This window comes from Typopeltis vanoorti, chromosome 1 (assembly GCF_054136105.1).
Source record: "Typopeltis vanoorti isolate ZY-2024b chromosome 1, IOZ_Tvanoo_1.0, whole genome shotgun sequence".
Taxonomy (NCBI): Eukaryota; Metazoa; Arthropoda; class Arachnida; order Uropygi; family Thelyphonidae; genus Typopeltis; species Typopeltis vanoorti.
Window position 1 is genome coordinate 87,863,493 of NC_143549.1, and position 21,995 is coordinate 87,885,487.

At 35.3% G+C, this 21,995-nt stretch overlaps 1 protein-coding gene across 5 annotated transcripts in view; it reads left to right on the top strand.

The window, feature by feature from the left end:
- The window catches only part of LOC150110185 (protein fantom-like), a 588,918-nt gene that overhangs the window by 83,416 nt on the left and 483,507 nt on the right, over positions 1–21,995 (top strand). For all 5 annotated transcript variants that reach the window (XR_016548253.1, XR_016548255.1, XR_016548256.1 and 2 more), the window contains exon 8: positions 10,720–10,791. Coding sequence is in view for 2 of the 5 variants with exons in the window: in XM_090391966.1 (XP_090248092.1) it covers positions 10,720–10,791 (72 nt within the window). In the remaining 3 variants the exon portion in view is untranslated. The remainder of the gene's footprint in view (positions 1–10,719; positions 10,792–21,995) is intronic.

The window sequence follows — 21,995 nt, forward strand, 5'->3', positions numbered from 1 at the left end:
TCTTCTCCTACAACTCTTGTTTATATGACCAAGGTAAATCTCTGCCACCTACTGTTCCACAAACCACTTGCATTATGCTTCTCATGTAATGTCAGGAGGACATTAGAGAAACTCAAATAGTCTTGATACCATTAAGTTTCCTGGTTCAGATGGTTTCTCTCTCTTTCTCTAGTTGTACTAAGAGGTTATAAGAGGTTATAATCCAGAACCAACAGTCCACTTATCACTTTTACAAGCTGTCCTTCTCATTTGGGATCTGTCTGACAACATGGAAACAAGCTTTTATCCAGCCTGTTCCTAAAGAGGGATATAAAAGTCAACCATCAAACTATCATCCCATTACCATCACCTCAGATACTCTCAAAAGTGATGGAGAACATCAACTTCCAACTTCTTTGCTAGCTAGAGACCTATCAGTTAATCAGCGGTTACCAGTATGGTCAAGTTTGATTAAGTCTGGTATCACACCCTTCTTGCTAAGCTGTTAATCTTATGATCTCTATCCTGCCTTTTGTGAATGGATTGGCAGCTTTCACTCAGATTGTTCCTTGTGTTTGTATCATGGTGGATGGTTCCATAGTTCGTTCTTGTCTGTTTTTTTTTTAAATGAAATGGAAAAAGAACTTTTCCATTTAAAAACAAAACTTTTTTTTTAAAGAGTACCTTTAGACCCTTAGCTTTCATCTACACTCTTCCTCCTATATACATTTATGATGTATATGAGGGAGAGAATAATGAAGTGGTTAGGGAGGACAGTGAATATGAAGAAATAAGATAATTGGGACTATTCATGAAGACTGCAAGAAGAGAACAGTTGTTAGATTTCTGTGAACAACAGAGCCTTATACTTCGCAGTACACTTTTTGAAGTACCAAAAATGAAGACACTATACATGGAAATCACCAGGAGATGCTGCACAGTATAGATTGATTGCATCCTTGTCAAGAAGAGATTCAAAAAACAACTGAAGTCATGCTGCAGCATACCAGTAGCTGAAATAGTTAGTGATCAATTGCTCATTGTTGCAAAATGCAAAATAAAATTTAAGAAAATATATAGAATAAGGAGGAGAAAATGGAACATTGAACTACTGAAGACCTCAGATATAAAAAATGAATTTAAAAAAAAAGAAACAGACTGCATGCTTGAAAAGAACATGAAAAGGACTGAACAGTCATCAAGGAAATAACTAAAAGATCAGCAGACAGTGTTAGAATTTACAAAATTACAACCACAGAAGCCTTGAATTAAAATGTAATACTTAAGTTAATAGAAGAATGAAATAAAACAAGGAAAAAGATTACTGTAGAAAGCAAGGAACAGTATCGAATAATAAGATTAAAGAAGACTTCCAAAAAAGCAAAGGAGAACTGAATAGAAGAAATATGCAAAGTAGTTGAATATAAATTAAAAACAGAAGGAGCTGACAAGGAATAATTGTTGTGCATACCTGCAATCCCAAAACAAAAAATAAAATTGTATGAAACAAAAAAAAAATTACTTACTGTTAACAAAGAGTTAGCAGAGAGATGGAAGGAATATCTTGAAGTAGAGAAATATAGTAGAGATAATATGAATAATAAAATTATAGAATCAGAATATGAAGTTGAAAAAGGTTTGGACCAGAGATATTGAATGAAGAAATTAAAGGAGCAATTAATGAATTACTTAACTGGATAACTGTGGGAATAGATGAAATGCCTATTGAAATTTTGAAAAATCTGGTAGACAAAACACAAGGAGCTGTATTTAAAGTGATTAGGCTAAACTAGGAGGAACAGGAATTTCTATCAAAGTTTGATGGTAATCTTTCCCAAGAAAGGAAATGCAACAGACTTTAAAAAATCATCACATGTTAAATTTATTCGATCATGACTCAAAAAATCATACTAAATATAGTGAAGCATAGAATAAAATTAAAAATTGAATGTTATTTAGATGAAAATCAACTTGGATTCTAGAATGGTAAAGGAACTTACTTATTCTCTTTGTGCCCCATGGCACATAAGGTTAAGATCCTTTCTTTCCACAACTTTCTGTCCAGAGCCAGTATTCTTGCTTGCTTCTAACCAGCTAGCCCATCCAGCTTCACTTCTCTTCTTCTTCATCATCCTTCACCATGCGAGCTTTGGTCTTCCTCTCTTATGCCTTCCTTCAAGGGGTCCCAGTCAGAACCACCCTTGGGATGTCATCATGGTTCATCCTGAGTATGTCCCATTCATCTCCATCCACGCACTTTTATTTCCTCTTGAATACTTTTTGTGTTAGTTATTTTATATGCTTCTTTATTTGATATTTGGTTTGGAAACTGTTTAACTTTTGTTCTTGAATTTTACTTATTTTCCAAGTTTCTGCTCCATAGAGTAGGTCAGATCTAATTACTTAAAAAGATCTTCAGTTGTGTTTTAATCTTGTATGCTGCAGATTTCCATATTGGCTATAAACCTGTGAAAGCATTGCAAGCTTTGGCTATTCTCTGTTTAATATCTTCATCTGTGCCATCATTTTCGCTGATTATTGCTCCAAGATATTGAAGGTCTGTCACATCTTTCACTTCTGTGTTATCTATCTTTAGAGTTTCTTTACTTTTATTATTAATCCTTATATATCCTTATAACTTTTGTTTTACCTTTATTTATTTTTAAGCCTACTGAAAATGCATTTTCTCTTAATCTTTCTGTTTTCTGTTGCAAATCAATGAAACAAGAAGAAATCCAAACAATGTCACCTGCATAATCTAGGTCTTCAAGACATGTTGTCAAATTCCATTTTAAGCCAGCATTGGTTTTCCTGGTTTTATTCATAATCCAGTCTATCACTATATTGAAAAGTAGACAGTACACATCCCTGTCAAACTCCAGTTACAATGGGGCTTCTGTCTCAAAGTTCTGCACCAAAACTTGGGATCTACTATTTTATACATTTGTTCGATAACATTAATTATCTTATTTGGTATACCATAGATGCTTAAGATTTTCCAGAGGATTTCTTTGTTAATGCAATTGAATGCTCTGGCAAAATCTATAAAATTCAAGTACAAGGTGACACAAAATTGTAGAGTTTGTTCTATGATGTTTCTCAAAATGAAGATCTGTTGTATTGTTCCAGCTCTGGTTTTGAAGCCTGCTTGTTCTTTTCTTAGTATAACTTCGATTTCATTTTTCATTCTTTCCATTAATATTCTATTAAATACCTTTCCTGGCACAGATAGAAGGCTAATTTCTCACCAGTTTTCACATTTTGTTAAGTCTCCTTTTTTTGGTATTTTCACTATCACTGCTTCCTGCCACTGATCTGATATTTTCTCAGTTTCCAGAATCAGATTGTATAATTTAGTTAATTCATTTTTTACAGCAGTGCCTTTATCTACTTTTAATAATTCAATGTATATGTTGTAATTTCCACATGCTTTTCCAGACTTTTGTTTCTTTATTGCGTTCATTATTTCATTTGGGGTGATTTTTTCAATGCTTATGTTTAGTTTATGTTATTCTTCCTGTTTTAATTGTTTTAGAAGTTCTTGTGTGTTAACTTTGTCACCATTTTCTGTTACATTCAAAGTTTCACTAAAATACTGTTTCCAGTGGTCTTTTACTTCCTGTTCCTTTGTTAACAACTTTATGTTTGTATCCTGGAAAGGGCAAAGTCTGAATCCCATCCAGGATGATAAATAGCCTTTATCAGGTTTTTCAATGGAAGGTGAATTACCCAGTCTCATGTGAAGGTTGCAGGGTTTACCTGCTGGTAACTCTGATTTTTCATTCCTCAACTAGGCAAACTCATTCAGAGCACATTCAGAGCACACACAAAAGTGTGGGTGGGTGGGTGGATAGATATTATTATGACTATTACAAATAAGTTCATCTCCGGTCTCCAGGGAAGCATGGACAAGATAGAGAGAGAGATACAAACACTGACGATCCTCAATTACAATTGTGGTTTTGAGGTATTAGTAACCAACATTCTGTTCTTGAACTTCCCTCATTAAGATGTGGGTGACCTTGAATAGAATTCGCATGAACTACGGAATATGTGCAGACTTGTTATTTAATAGCTGCTGCCCAACATCCTTTCAGAGTACACCTTGAAACCCACAGAACAAGTTTCTTTTCCTCCTCCTCCATCCCTGCTATTGCTGTACTGTGGAGCAGTCTTCCCCCTGACCTATTTCCCAAGAAATGCAACATACAGGCTTTTAAATCAAATATAAACAAGTTTCTCCTTTCCCAACCCACTACCCATATATGGTACTAACGTACTATAGGTTGAACAGCCAACCTCTCATATATAGGCCCAACATAAAAAAAAAAAAGTGGGAAAAATGCCTTCTTCTCAATGTGATTGCAATGCTCCTAAACAAACAATTTGCCACTTCATTACTTAATGCAGCCTGCATGCTTATCAAGGTGACTGGTCTGGGTCTGATTTTTTCCCAGCTGCATCATCAGCACTAGAGTGGATTGGAAACTTACACATGCAATTGTAGTTTTTATATTATATTCATGTTCATATGTTTTTTATTCTGAGCCAAATGTGCCAAATGTTAAATAATAAATAAATTAATAATAATCATGACTGACCACCTAATCTTAAAATTATGGTTATGAAAGCCAATCTGAGCATGTGTTTTTTTGCCTTAACAGCCTGTAAGTGCTGTGAATTATTTATTATTTCTAATTCAGTTCTCAGATCCATTAGTTAAAATTGGTTTGAATACTGTCTTGTATACTGCTTTCCCATTAGTGGGCTCCCTGAATTAGAAATAAAATAGTTTTTGAAAGACTGGAGATCACAAATAAATATAAGTGTTCTGAGTAAAATTAAGGACGTGAGCTCATGGCATCATTGGTAGAATCATATCAAAAATGGAGACGTTAATAAGGAACCTGACATTAACTAGCATTTAAGAATGCATGAGTAATACTAATCTAAACTAGTATAGACACTTCAATTGAATTCAGGAAGGAAAGGTTAGCAAACAGGTGTGTGACAGGTAAAATAAGAATAACCAGTACTTTTTTTTTTTTTTTGTAAAAAATAGCTGTAAGTACTCATGCTTAGCTAGCAGGAAAAATCTAAATTTAAAACAATACGAAAAGAAAACTGCCTACTGATATTGTAACTTCATAGTGTGTTAATGTGTTTAGAATAAATATAACAAATTAAGTAGATGATACACAGTTTCTTAAGCATAAATTTATTGTACAGGTATATACGAGTATTGTACTCGTAAAAGTAACTAAAATGTATACATGATAAATTTTGTAAAAAATTTCAAATTTTTATTAAGTTCTCATCCAGCATGATATACTGACTTCTTTCCTTAGTGTTTGTGTCTGTTGCTGAATGATGTTTCCTAAGCCACCACAAATTGACATATGTTGGTGGATCAAAGCATGTCAGTGGTGAACCTCAAATTTTAACGAATAGTAATGAATAAATTGTTTTTGTAATCATGAAGCTCTGGTTGGGCTGATGATCAGATTCATTTGTGAAAAGCCTCATTTACATTCACAGGTTTAATGTGAAAAATAGGTTTAAATTGTACTCGGAGCGTTCATCAAATGATTCTGGATTTTATTTTATTTTATTTTTTGAACCATTTGTTCAGTTAGGTATTTCTGAAATCCACAAATTCTATCTCTTTCATTTAGCCAAGATCTAATTGACAATTCTCTAACTTCACTCTCACCAAATGTCACTTCAGAGTTAATATCTTTAGGTCGGTGTTTCTTATTAAGTACTTGAGCAGAAGCTGCTGAATCAGGATTTTTTACTATCCAATAACCTGCTTTCTATTGAATGTTTGAAATTTCTGTAGAATGCTTTCAGATCAATTGCAAAAAAATAACCAAGAACTTAATAAATTAATAAAATAAAGAGCCAAAAGGCTTCACTTCAGCGATGTAAAAATTACTACTCACTGATGAGACCTCAATAAAGGTTGAAACCAGTCTGGGTAGTGACCTATCTCCTTTAATGTAAAACAACATACATCTCCTAGCGGGATGAGTTTTACATTAGGGAAAATACTAAGAATAACGATCCTAGCTTTATCCACCTTTACTACGAGTTGCCCGGTATTGTACTTCCCAGGTGTTTGCTCACGCTTGGATTCAGCGAACTTTTATAGTTTGCTATATTTGGCATGAAACTCTTTGATTTCTATCTTAGAGTTTTCTTATTCGGCTTTGAAATAATGTGGGATTAAATATTCCCTTAATTTAAATAACCAAGAGCTATTGTGGATTTATGGTGTTAAATGTTAGATTTGACAGTATTGGCAATCTGACAACTAATAAATTAATTTGGAAGAAAATATAGGAAGCCTAGTTAAGTGCATACTTAATCATATAAGTATTATCATAATATCCTGTACACCTCTCGAGGGTACATGTGAGGAAATTCTTGATGATTAAAATTTTTAATTTTTTATGATTAATTTTTTTAAAGTTTTCATTTGAATTTTTTTTTCTTTTTTGTGATAGGATGAATAATCATATAGAAATTTAACATTGTAAAAGTTGTTAGGAGTATATATATATATGAGCTGAATCCCGTTTGTTAGTGGCTATCAACATTTTTATATCCTGTTGAGTGTGGTATTGTAAAAAATAATGTGAGGATTATTTGTGTCAATATAAAATATGTGTAACATGCTATTAACCACACCAGTGGCATAATAATAATAATAATAAAAATAATAAAATATTATTTACAGAATCTCCATGGAGTCTGGAGACTCATTGCAAGAGATCCAAATCAACCATCATACATACAAATCCTATCATACCGCTCCTTGAATCCATTCGCCATCAGGGAACTCACAGCTAATTCTGGCAATCCATTACACTCACTTACCACTCTCCATGCAAAAAATCTGGTCTGCACAACTTTACTAACCACACTCTTACACAACTTCCACGGATGCTCCCCCTCTCCCCCAGTTTTGTGACTATTTGAAAAATTTCAAATTCATCAATTTTATAAAACTCCTTTAATATCTTAAAAGTTTATATCATGTCCTTTCTTTTTCCACCTATCAACTAAACTTTGTAACCCCACAAACCTTCAACCTATCCTCATAGGGAGTATTCCACAGACCTGTCATCATCTTGGTCACTCGTCTCTGAATCATTTCAACCACTTCCTGGTCCCCAAGAAATCCAGGTAACCAAATCTGTGTGCAGTAGTCAAGATATGGCCCAAATCATAGCCTTATAAAGAGGGATAATAACTTCCTTCTCTTTACTTGTTAGCATGTTTTTCAACGTTCGAGTAATTTGTTAAGCTATTTTTATCAACTTTTGCAATATGTCCTCTGAACTTTAACTCTTTGTCCACCATTATCCCCAAGTCCCTAGCCTCATCAGTTTCCTGCAAACCAATACCATCAGTACATATGCAACTTTTTCAATCCAAAGTGCATAACCTTACATTTTGCAACATTAAATTGACAATCATTATCCATTGCCCACAGTGCCAATTTATTTAAATCATCCAGCAGGATATCTACATCACCTTTATCAACTATTGCTCTCCTCAGCTTGGCATCATCATCAGCAAACAACTGAATATCCTCTCTTAAATCTGTCCTTATGTCATTGATATACAAATTAAAGAGTAGTGGCCTACTGAACTTTGAGGTACTCCACTAGTCACCATCATTATTCTAGACTCCATCCCACCATATACTACTCTCTGGTGTCTGTCCATCAGCCATCTCCCTATCCATGCTACTAGCCTCATATCCATTCCCATCCTCTCCAGTTCTTGTAATAGTTTTCCATGTAGCATTCTGTCAAATGCTTTGGCAAAGTCAAGCAGTATCATGGTGTAGCTATTACCTTTATCCAGTTCTGCTGTCACTTTATTATAAAATGTGAATAAGTTACTAAGGATTTACCATTTAAAAACTGTGCTGCCCACTATAGAGTATCTCATCATTATCCACCAACTGTTGTATTTTACCTTTCACCAACTTTTCCAGTACTTTAGTAACTACAGTATATTAGAAGTGATATACTGTAGTTACCCCCACCCCATCCACTGGTTCACCATCCACAGTTTCAGTTATCCGTGGTCAATCCCGGTCCGAAAATATTAAATTGAAAATTCCAGAAATAAACAGTTTACACTTAAATCAGCAAAGTGGATATTAGATCCAACATTATTTCAAATCCAAATGTTTGCAGAAACTAAGGTGTGCCTAAAACTGTGCATCATGTGATAAAGTTTAATTTATAAATTAAACTTTATCATAGGTATGTATGTATGTATGTATAATAAAAACATAGTATATATATATAGGGTTCGGTACTCTCTCTGCTGTTTCAGGTATCCGTGGAATGTCTTAGAATGTATCCCCTGTGGTTAAGGGAGGGGGGGAACTATTGTATTAATTGGTTTGTAGTTTACTACTTCTGTCTTACCCTTGGAACCCTGCTTGCTAGAGATGAGACTTAGATTGAACAACTTCATCAGAGGAAATGCCAATTCTTTTGCACATTTACATAGGGGCTGATATGCCATCCAGTCCCACTGCTGTGTTCACATTCATATTTTTTAATATGCTGAACATCTCCTGTTCATCTACCTCAATTTTGATATGTGCCTCTGTAACATCAGCAAATGTAAAATCTCCACCTTTGCAAAATGATCACTCAGCAACTAAACTATTCTTTTGGTTCAGTTACCTTCTTACCTTGAGCATTGTTTAAAGTCATTCTACCATAGCTCATTTTTCCTCTTACTTGCTACATAATGAAAAAAACTTTTTTGGTCTTACTTGTCTGTTTGGCTAATTCTCTCTCTCTCTCTCTCATAGTCTGATTTGGCCTTCCTTAACATACTTATTACCCTTCTTGCTTGCACTTTGTATTGCTCATGAGTATGCTGATCACTATTTTTTTTATATTTCCTCCACAATGTTTTCTTCTTTTTTTTTTTTTTTTGCAGCTCTTGCTTTATATTCCTACTCATCCACTTAATTCCAACTTGGTTTATCCTCCTGACCTTTGGTATGGTCTGATACTGCTACCCTCAAGCCATCTCTGACCTCTTGCCATGCACTACTGACATTCTTTCCTTGTAGCTTCTCAAGCCATGGCACTGTTCTAAGATGACTCCTGAATCTCTCATAATTACCAGCCTTACAGTTAAACATAAAACCCTTCTTGACAGAGAACTCCACGTTTTTTGGCAACTTCCCAGAACAAGAGAGAGAGAGAGAGCACATGGTCACTCTCCCCAGTTGGAGGCAGTGTCTGTCTACCTTGGTTATGGATACATCTTCTGATGCTATTATCAGATCCAACACCCTCTAACCCAGTGTTTCTCAACGTTTTTTGGATCATGCCCACCTCAATGTCTCAAAGATTTTGATTCCCCCCCCCCTAGCATAATAGTCAGCCAAGTTCTGAAAAAGTATAATATAAATATGTACATGTACATTTTCTGATTGTCCCCCCCAAATATTAAAATTGTCCCCCTGTGGGGCATATGCCCCACATTGAGAAACACTGCTCTAACCCCTTGTTTCCTCTATAACATGTTGTTTCATGTAATTATCCCTTAGCAAATGTATAAATCTTGCTTCCATCTTGCTATGCCCACTTTCCTCCGTCCAATCGATGTCTCCATAGTTAAAGTCTCCCATAATAATTGTTCGGCCTACATTCATTTTGCTAATTTGCCCATACATGGCATGGCGTCTTCCTGTGGACCTCCTGGTCTATAGCAGCACCCAACAATGTATTTTGTCCTTTTTGCCTCTATCCTACACTAGACAGCCTCAAATGAACCATCTCCCTCAGACCTAATATCCTCTTTAACTTCTAATTTTGTTGGTTGTAATTGTGCAGCTATCATCAGCAATACTCTACCTCATGTGCTGCTATCCTCCCTGAAAATGCAATACCTTTACATTCTCTCCCTGTAACTATATCATTTTTAGTCAACCAGGTCTCAGTGATGCCTATAATTTTTGGCGAAGTTGAGCTTACCAATGCCAAAAACTTCTCACCCTTATTATATATAATGGTATAATATATCTTCCTATTTGCTTGTTATGCCATTGTAAAATTTCTATCAACTAATGTATAGAATTTTGCATATCTTATGTAACACATGGATTGTCTCAGAAATAATTAATAAATATGTATCTACATATTTTAGACAAAAAGAATTAAAAATTAAATTAGTAGCAAAATTATAGTTTCTGTTAATATTTCATAATATAAACATATTTCTTGCCATTAATTTCCCATGCTTACATAATTACCAAGAAGTTATGAAACTGCATATCATTACAAATAAAACATGTTCATTCTCTCCTTAGAGAAATTTACACCCTTAATCTACAAAGCCTTTACTATGGATACATCGATAATCGTACCACATCTTCTAATTTTTTATTAACCCACACATGAAAGGGTGTAAAAGTGATAATGCATGACTGCTGTGTATGTGTGTGTGTGAGTGATAAATTTATTTATCCCCCCCCCCTCCACACACACACAACAGTCGTGTGTGTGCATTGTGTGGAAGATTTATAAAAAGAAGAATTTAGATAGAATATATAAAGAAAATCTTATGTAAAGAATTTATATAAGAGAATTTATAAATTCTCTGTGCATGGAAAAAAAAATTTATAAAGATAGAATATGTGGTTAATTATAGGATCATTTTGATAATTTTAGTGGTTCATATTTTCTTTAGGTTTTCTCCCACACCACTGCCTCCTTATACTCTTAATCTTTTGGAAGAAGCACGTAATGAAATAAAAAATTTGTAAGTATTTTCATATTAGATTCTGATAATATTGCTAATTCTTTCTGTTCGCTGTGAAGTAATTTATTTTTCTTTTATTTGTAGTGCTTTTTCATGATTTATATGTAACCATTTGAATGCATTTTTTATTTTTAAATCATCATTTTGAAATCAATGTACTAATGAAATATTGGCAGTTTTTAAAATAAATAAATAAATAATAAGTAAAATAATTAGTAGAAATAATCTTTTGTTGATTTTAGATTTGATTTACTAGATTATACTTAAATAGGAATTGTTCTGCAGCAAATTTTTTTCTGAATACTAAAACTCACCATATTTTGGATGATAAGGTAATGGTTGATGAAGAGTTATGAAGAAATAAATAACCAAAGTGATATCGGACTTTGTTTTATGATATAGATACAGAACATTTCCGAATGATGTCCATGGAACATTTCACATACATCTGTTAATATTTAAAATTATCAGTAAATCTCTTTTTGGTTTACTGGTTCATATGTGTTTAATTTCCTGCATCTATTTAAAATCCCATATAGGTTATATTCAGGTTATAGGTTAGGTTCATACCATGGGTATCATTATTTGAAATCATTAAAACAATACTAGTTTTCCCCATACTACTGAAACTTATATATTGCATTCACTTTATCTTTATGAGGGATTGTTTGAAATGTTTGGTAAAAAAATAAGTTAAACACATTTTTTTTGGAAAAAGTCACCTTTATTTCTCAACATAGTCTCCATCGAGGGCTACACATTTGGTCCAGTGAGTTTTCAATTTTTTCATCCCATCTAAAAAAGTAGAATTTGTCAAATTGTGCAAAATAGTCATTGACGGCATTTATGACATTCTCGGTTGAAGAAAATTTTTTCCCACCAAGCCAAATTTTGAAGTTTGGGAACAAGAAGTCACACGGGGCCAAGTCCAGAGAATACGGTGGATGTGGAACCAATTCAAACCTCAATTCGTGCAATTTTGCCACCATTGCAATGGCAGATGTGTGGGACAGTGCATTGTCTTGATGACGGAGCACTTTTTTGTGTGTTCTTTCATCGCCATTTTTTCTTCATTTCTTCTTTTAAACAGTCCAACAATGATGCATAATAGACTCCTGGTATTGTCTTACCCTTTTCCAAATAGTCTATCATGATAATTCCTTGGGAATCCCAAAAAACAGTGGCCATCACCTTCCCAGCTGACGAAACGGTCTTCGCTTTTTTCAGTGCTCTTTCACCGGCATTGGCCACTGTTTTGACTGCTGCTTGGACTCAGGTGTGTTGTGGTGATCCAAGTTTTGTCTACAGTCATGAATCGACACAAAAAATCCTGCGAATTGTGATCAAACATTGCCAAACACTGCGTTGAAATGTCTTTTCACATGTGTTTTTGTTCGACAGTCAACAATCACGGCACCCATTGTGCACACAGCTTTTTCATGTACAATTTTTCATGCAAGATATTATACACCTGTTCAGTTGAGATGCCTACAATCTCAGCAATCTCATGCACTTTCACTCGGCGGTCTTCCATAATGATACTATGGATTTTGTCAATCGTTTTCTTCGTAGTGACCTCAGTCGGGCATCCGGAGCACGCTTCATCTTTGATGGACTTACGACCAAGTTTTAACTCATTTATTCAAAAATAAAGTCTTTAATTCTGGTGCAGAATCCCCATGAATTGCATCTAACTCGGCTTTGATCTGCGCAGCCATCCACTTCTTCAAATAAAAGTGTTTTATCACTGCATGAAACTTGTTTTTCTCCATTTTTATGAAAAATGTGAACACAGTCATTTTAAATGTTTGCCAAATGAGAACTATGCATCGCACATAGCTAAAATTTTGCCAGGGGGCATGAAAAAGATGATACGTGCCAACACTGGTATGAATGAGCGAATTGTCTCTGTCTATTGGAAATTTACCAAACTTTTCAAACAATCCTCGTAAAACAAGACGAGAAATTGTAATACCGAGAAACAATGTTTAGTTAAATAACTATACAAACATAATTATTTATATTATGAATATTGTAAAAGATACCTTTTTGTCTCACACTCACTTGCTTGAAATTTAGATTCAGGAATATAAAAATTCCAACAATGAACAAAACAAAGGATACAGATTCCTTCAATCCTTTCTATGATTGAAACAACTATTGCATATTAATACTATCAGCTCCAATTAAGCAATCTTTTCATACTTTTGTTACAAAGTTAACACTCATTACAAATTTAAAGAACACATCCTACCTCTGTAACTTGAGTACAAAAAATATCCCAAGAATATTTACCTCATTCTAGAAAGTTTAACATGAAGACAACATGGAGTGAGGTAAATATTCTTGGGATTTCTTTGTCCTCAAGTTAGAGAGGTAGATGTGTCCCTTAAATTTGTAATAAGTGTTATGAGAGTAATGAGAGTATGAAAAAATTCCCTAATTGGAGCTGATAGTATTAATAGGAACATTAGAGTAAGCTGTAGGGTAAACAGTTTACTCTAATGTTCTAAGTGAGAAGTTTGTATAGTGATTCATCAATTGTTGTTGTTGCAAGCATATATCCAATGACAGCAGAAATCACATAGCAGAACGCTTTTGTTTCTGTGATGTTTAGTCTGCTGCCCACATTGTAGCTTCATTTAATTTGTCTATGCTAATCAATTGTGCTGTCATTCATCATTGGGCAGTTGCACCTGTTACTAGATGTTGAACAAAAGGATGCTATCAGTTGCTTTCTTAATCAGCATATGTGTATGTAGTTTGTTCTTGGACTTGAAATTTCAGCCAACATATTAACTGAGTCTGGGTCTACATAAACATCATGATGGTACATTGTCATCATGTATTGCCAAGACACTAGAACAAACAATGTAAAATAAGATACTGCTGGATTAAAATTGATTATATTGATATTCTTAACTCGGAGGAATTGCAGAAAATCATGTTATTAGAATTAGTGTTATGACTAAGAAGAGTGAAATAGGTCTGATTCTATCCTTCTGTGACATATCATGTTCATTTTTGCTTTTAGCATTACTCTAATTATTCTGAGTATTTACTTGTGTGCATAACTGATATGCGTGCGTGTGAGAGAGAGAGAGAAGGGGGGGGGTATCACAGTAGAGACATTAAGTCCTATGTTTGAGTTTCACTTCAAAAATTTTTATCCTTTGTGTGTGTGGAATATATGCATTGGTGAATGTGAATAGTTTATGGGAAAATAGAATATTCCAGAAATGTGTGATTATCAGGTAGATTGAGGAGTGTGAAATGTTGAATGTCAGCAGAAATTAACTGCAAGAACAAATAATATGATGTGACAGATAATGTGGGTTAAGGAGAATGCAAGGAATAAGGTGTTAGAGTGCAAGGTGGCAATAGCAATGTGAAAGAGGTGAGAGAGTATGAGAAAGGCGATATGAAAGAAATAAATAAAAAAAAAAAAGAGTTCAGCACGACATTGGAAATTTTAAATCTTCAATGAGTGCTGCACAATACTACGAGACAAGGAGAGACTAAAAAAGTAATTGGAAGATAGCTGGAAAGGAGGATAAGCATGCAAATAAGTGAAAGAAGGATTAAGAAAGCAGAAAACAGACAAAAAAAAAAAAAAAAAAAGATGGTGATATATGGCAGTTCCACAGTCAAGTATACTGGACAAGCAAGCAAGCAACAGAAGTATATTTCCAGGACATGAAAATTCTCGACATGATTGAAGTAGTATGCAAGCAAGTTCTAACAAGTGGATGATAAGATTGTGTTGGTTGGAATAAATGATTTAAAATGATAAAAGTATGGTATGATAAAAAGATATATAAGAGATGTTGAGTTAAATGAACAAAAAGGGTAAGGATTGCAAGTCTGTTGCCACGAGTTAGCTGAGGAGAAATTATATGATTGCAAAGAATTAGTAAATAGATTGTATAGGATAAATGACAGGCAGTTTGTATATTTAATGGATGACCCTGATGGATGAAAGGATTTTTACTTTCAAGATGGGTTGCACTATGTTTTTGGTGTGTGGCACTCGTAGAAATGTTGCTCAGTGAACAAGTGAATTTGAATTGTTACAGAAACTAGATGTATCTGCGAAGTTACATGAAAGTATGGATGCATCCATTGTGAGTGCAATTATAAACAGTATGACAAAGAGAACGATTGCTGGTTAGGGATAACCAAGAAATGCAGGACTAGTTTTGTCAAGAAAGAAAAGTTTCAACTGTGGAAATAGGGAGAGGGGGATTTGGTTTCATGATTCAACTCATCGGCCTGATAGTTGGTTGTAATGTGTATATACTAATTAAGAATAAAGGCAAGGAGCTCTTAGCATTGGTAGATGTAGTGAACCCAAAAATTATATGTATTAGCATTACCTTGCTGACAGGGAGGATATTGTTACAAGTAGGGTTTATACAAAACCAACTTTTGAAAAAAATGGTTTTCGAATTTTTACAATATATATATATATATATAATTAAAACAGTAAAAAAAATATTTATACTTATATATATATATATATATATATACAGGGTGTTCGGGATAAATTTGACAGTTTCGTAAGGATAAAGAAAATCTTCTTTGTATCTATTAAATTTAATGAATTGACAAAAAAACATTACAGGCAGAGTTAATTACAATACTATCAACAAGATTTACTCAAAATAACCACCATCAGCATCGATCACAGCTTCAATTCTGCTTCGGAACCTCGAACAAGCTGATGCTACAGTCTCCCTGGGAAGGGCCGCAAAAACTGTTTTAATTTTATCCATTAACTGGGCTTTTGTATTACTGGAAGTGCGATTGGTGTCTTTTTCAACTGCGCCCCATACAAAATAATCCATGGGGTTAAGGTCTGGGGAGTTTGGAGGCCAAACATTTGGACTGGTGAAGTCGTAGAAATTTTCAGACAACCATTTTTGACTTTTCCCAGAGGTGTGGCAAGCGGCCGAATCCTGCTGCCATACATACGGCCTACCTTTGGCTACCCTTGTTATCCAGGGCTTGACTACAGTTAGCAACTCCATGAACAAAGCCCGAATTCCAATGCCCGGGTTCTTCAACACCTGTTCCTGCAGATTTGCGAGGAATTCTGCTGTACGAACGCAATCAGATCGTCTGCTAGGGATCTTTCTTCTTGCTACATCCTCGTAGTCACCATTGCAAGTCTCTAGTTCATGCCTGATTGTTTTTACTGTATTCAGGGAGCATTGGGCAGCAGTCGTAATATCCTTATTTTGATGGCGGGCACGAATCATCATGATACAAGTTATTCTCTTCCATGATTCAGGTGGGTTCCAGCTATCCATCCTTTCTGACATCTTGTATATGAATGAAGAAGGGTCCAAACTTTTAAATGAAGAGAAGTGTGTGTTAATACATGTAACTTACGGAAAAATATAATTAATTATAAATATGTCAAATTTATCCCGAACACCCTGTATATAATTAAAACAGTAAAAAAAATATTTATACTTATTTTAATTTTTTTCAGTTTATTTAATATTTATGGAACTACAAAAATATAACAAAATAAAATATACTCCATACAAAACCAAATAAAAAAAAATTAAAATAACTAAAATCCATACAAAATATAAATTATAAATTTTTATTTCATTTAGTATTTTTCTTCAGGAAATATGATATCAGAAAACATAAAATGTCCATTGAACGATTACTTAATCTTGTTCTTATTCTAGATACAAAATTGTCTGAAATAGAAAATACTCTCTCACTGGCTACTGAACTTGGTTTTATCGTTTTCAGGGCATCAAATAATAAATCTAAATTCCTTGTTCTTTTATTGGTTGCCTCAAGTACTGAAAATTCGGCCTTCAGTGTCTTCGGATTTGATATAATTTCTTCAGGTTCCTCAAGAACCTATGAATTGATTTCTCCAAGCTTCTTTTAGAGCATTGCCCTGATTAATAGTTTCTCCATCTGCAATATGTTTATTATTATTATTACGGGCAACTCCAGAGAGTCATTAGACTCATCGAGGGAGGCCCCAAATCATATTCATCACAACTATTCGACATTCATACAGTATCTATCATACCTCGCCTTAAACTCATTCACTGTCACAGCATCCACCACAGACTCTGGGAGCACATTCCATTCATTCACCACTCTAAAAGTAAAGAACCCAGCTCTAACACCTTTACTAACCACACTTTTGCCCAGTTTCCATGGATGTCCCCTAGTCCTCCCACAACCAGCCCTGTTCTCAAAAATATCTTCTGAATTAATTTTATAGAAACCCTTTAGTAATTTGAATGTCTCAATCATATCATCCCTTTTCTGCCTATCAACCAATTTTTGCAACCCACAAATCTTCAATCTGTTCTCATAAGGTTCATTTCACAGACCTGCCACCATCTTGTTCACTCGTCTCTGGATCCTCTCCACCTCTTCCCCATCAAGAAGAAACCCTGGCGCCCATATCTGAGCACAGTAATCCAGATGGGGTCTTATCAGGGCTCGATATAGAGGAACAATAACTTGTTTGTCTCTGCTTGTCAATGTATTCTTTAGCAACTAAGTGATTTGATGAGCTGATTTGGCCACTTTTGCAATGTGCCCCCTAAACTTCAACTCCTTATTCACCAACACTCCTAAATCTCGTGCCTCATCAATTTCCTGGAGTACAGTTCCAGCAATGTAGTAAACTGCTGCTAATCTTTTCACCCTAAAATGTATAACCTTACATTTTGCCACATTAAATTGACATCCATTCTCCTTAGCCGAGACCTCCAATTCCAATCATCATTGGAATCTGTTTCCATATAAGAATTTGAATATATTCTAGACAATATTTTTCCAGATAACTTAATAGTATCAAGTTTTGAAGCTAGTGGAAATACACTAGATTTCTTTGTTGAAATGTTTTGTGGATTTTGCAAATATAGCAAAAGGGTTACCAATCCAACTTGTCTTCTTTCTTGAATTTGTACTTCTAAAGCATTTAATAATTTGGATCTAATTTCAGTCTTTAAATGTTTTAGTTCATTTAACAGAAATTCAAATATGCCTTCACTTGTTAATAAATTGCCATCTCACCACCCTAAGGCCTCAGCTGCTAGACGTACTGGTCCCAACACTTTAAGAAGCTCCATGATTTTAGAATATTGAGTTTTATTCCACATATGAGAAGCACCAATATCATTCAAAGCTAAAACAAATTCTTTTAATGTTATAAATCTTTCAATCATGGCCTCTAAACTATTCCATCTCGTTTGGCAGTCAAGAATCAGACTTAATTCCTTTCCTTTTTCTTGTTTTACATAATTCTGAAGGATGCTGTCTCTTATGGGAGATTTTCTAAAAAAATTGCAAATTTTTCTAATTTGAGAAATTGATTGTTTGTAATTGTTAGACAACATAGGGAATCCACAGTCATTATCTAGATCAAGAAAATTTAATAAATCCTCGCCATAGTCATCACACTCTACGTCATCTCCGATTCTTCACTTGTAACATATACATTGGTTTAGTCAAAATATTAACGATTTTAATTAAATAATTAATTTTTACATATTAATTCTAGTATCTAAAACTGGTTTTTTAGATTTAAAAACTGGTTTTCAAATTTTACAAATTTATCCAAAAAAAAAGGGTTTTTAAACCTGGTTTTTAAAAACCAATAAACCCTAGTCACAAGAATAGAATGTCATGAGTTCAGTTTATTCAGAGGAGGACAGACATGATAACAAGGGCAGGATAATACTACTAATGACTGTTGAGTAATTAAATTCAGCCAGAGTAAAAAAAATCTTGATGGTCCACTTGTGGTGGTTGTGTGTGAGTAATACAGGAAATGGGCTTGTCACTTTTTGGTGTGGGATAGAGGTTAACAGGACAGAATACCCTGTCAGGTGTTGCTATAGACCAAGATCACCTTAAGAGTATTGAACTTAGACCTATCTGGATTATTGTTAAGGTGTTAGAGAAGTTGGTGAGGACTAGTATTCAGAAATGGGTTGATAATAGCAATATTATTTATGATGGCCCACATGGGTTTGTTAAGGGCAAGTCACGCTCTATCAAACTGCTTACATATTACAACAAATTGACAGATTCACTGGATAAAGGTGCATATGCAGTAGTATACTTGGATTTTTCAAAGCCCTTTGATAAACTGGTACATGACATGTTGGTAGCTGAATTGAAACATATGGGATCAAATAACAGCTAGTGAATTGGATAGCTAATTGGCTCTCAGATAGGTATCAGCAGGAGGAGTGGTATCCTAAAAGAGGAAGGTCAGTATTGAAGTACTTCAGGAATCTGTTTTGGGCCATTATTGTTTAACTTGTACACTAACAACATTGGGACCAGCTTATCTGGAGATGTGCAGCTCTTTGCTGATGATGCAAGGTTTGGAAGAACTCTGAGAAGTAGAGCAGATGTTGTCTTGCAGGAGGATCTCAGTAGATAACATGGGTGGACAAATGAGTGGAGTTTCAGTTTAATGTTTCAGAGTGCAAGGTCTTGAAATTTGGTAGGCATGGCTGAGATTCAGAATATACAATTAATGGGGAAATTTTGAAAAGAGGTGGAAGAGATGAGAGATCTTGGAATGATGATGGACAGAGACTTGAAGTTTATGGATCACAGTGTTAAAATTGTAAGAACATCACAATGGATTATGGCTCTCATAAGCAGAACATTGACATGTAGAAGCCGGCCTGGTTGGCCTAGTGATTAGCGTATCCGCTCTCCAGTGAAAAGGCTGCGGGTTTGAATCCCGCTGTGGGCATGGATGTTTGTGATTGTCTGTGAAAATACTAGTGGTAGTGGTGGATTACATGCTCTGGTAAGAGATGTTCACCAGGCATTTCCAACATCCATCCATCTGCTTGGTAGAGGGTGTAGCATGATTTGTTGCTCCATAATAACACATATTTCCAAGCTTCCACATCCCACTGTATATGCTCTTTGCACCACTGAAGTTGATGCTGCATGTTGGTTCAAGTAATGTTGGACTTGCATATTGCAGTCCCACCATAGAAAACCCATGTTTTGAGCCTTGGTTCTGAATGTTTTTGTGCTAATTTGTATTCCATTCGATGCCTGGAACTTCACATTCAACATGTCAGCCGAAGAATGGCAGTTTTATCAGTTATCCTTTGTAGCAGTGCACATTTACATTTGCTGAGTGGCTCATCCATTGTGGATAGCACTTGCAGTTGACTCCCTGCACTTTCATCTCAGTATGGTATATACTGATTGTACCTGGGGTGACTCAGTTTGTCAACAATTTGCTGAACAGATAAAACCTGCAACATTGCATCCTATCACAATGCTTCTTTCAAACTTCATAATTTCCCTTCCTGTAGCCATTTCACCAGACACAGTTGCACTGACTTGGAAGCATCATATTGCTCCAATTTATACTGGCTACAAACATGATGTTACAATGCATCTTGCCCATGGGCATATCTGTTGACTTATTTCCAAGCAGTGTATAAGTTTGTAAGGTTACCAGTGTAATGTGGAGGAAATTGTGATGGAGAAAAGTTAGAACGTAAGTAGGAGAGTGAGGAGATGTTCTTATGCATGAAGAATGATTGGTGAGTGGAATGTTTGAAAGTGAGTGTGGAAACTGTTAATGGTTTTAAACAGAGTTTGATGATCTTTTTGCTTAAGAAAATGTGGACCTCCCATGACGATTCCTTTGACTCCATGAAGATCAGATGTTAATAATAATAATTATTATTATTATTTCGGGCAACTCCAAGGAGTCGACAGACTCATCGAGGGAGTCCCTAACATCATGGCAAGAACAACTATTCGACATTCACACAGTATCTATCATACCTCGCCTTGAACTCATTCATCATTGCACCCACAACAGACTCTGGCAGCTTATTCCACTCATTTACCACTCTCCAAGCAAAAAACCTAGCTCTAACACCTCTGTTAACCACATTCTTTCCCAGCTTCCATGTATGGGCCCCTAGTCCTCCCACCACCAGCCTTATTCTCAAAAATATCTTCTGGATTAATCTTATAGAAACCCTTTAGTAATTTGAATGTCTCAATCATATCACCCCTTTTCCACCTATCAACCAATTTTTGCAACCCACAAATCTTCAATCTGCTCTCATAAGGTTCATTTCACAGACCTGCCACCATCTTGTTCACTCGTCTCTGGATCCTCTCCACCTCTTCCCCATCAAGAAGAAACCCTGGCACCCATATCTGGGCACAGTAGTCCAGATGGGGTCTTATCAGGGCTCGATATAGAGGAACAATAACTTGTTTGTCTCTGCTTGTTAAAGTATTTTTCAGTAACCAAGTGATTTGATGAGCTGATTTAGCCACTTTTGCAATGTGCCCCCTAAACTTCAACTCCTTATCCACCAACACTCCCAAATCAATCTCCTGGAGTATGGTTCCACCAATGTGATATACTGCTGCTAATCTTTTCACTCCAAAATGCATAAGCTTACACTTTGCCACATTAAATTGACATCCATTTTCCTTAGCCCAGTCCTCCAAACTATCCAAATTATCCTGCAAAATTTTGACATCCTGTGCACTCACAATTGCTCTACCCAACTTTGCATCATTAGCAAATAAGTGAACACTTCCTCTCAGATCCTTTCCTATATCTTTAATGAACAAATTGAAAAGTAGTGGTCCAAGAACAGAACCCTGTGGCACACCACTAGTCACAAGCCGTGTTTTGGACTATATTCCTGAATAAATCACTCTCTGGTATCTCTCCATCAACCACCCTCCTATCCATCTCACCAACCCTATATCCATCCCCATCTGCTCCAGTTTACTGATTAGAGTTCCATGTGGTATCCTGTCAAAGGCCTTGTCAAGGTCCAGTAGAATCACTGAAAACCCATTACCCTTATCCAGTTCAATCATCACTGTGTTATAAAACGTGAGCAAATTACTGAGGCATGATCTACCCTTCACAAAACCATGTTGCCCCCCATAGAGTATCCCATTTTCATCTATCCAATCCTGTATTCTTCTCTTGACTAGTTTCTCCAAGACCTTGACAACGATTCCTGATGTGCTAATCGGTCGGTAATTTACAACAGCAGTCTTGGAACCACCTTTATGCAGTGGAACTATTTTCCCCTTTTTCCACCCCCTCAGGACTAATCCAGACCCGAGACTCAGATTAAACAAAATGGTGAAGGGTACTGACAATTCTTTAGCCGCTTCACGTACGA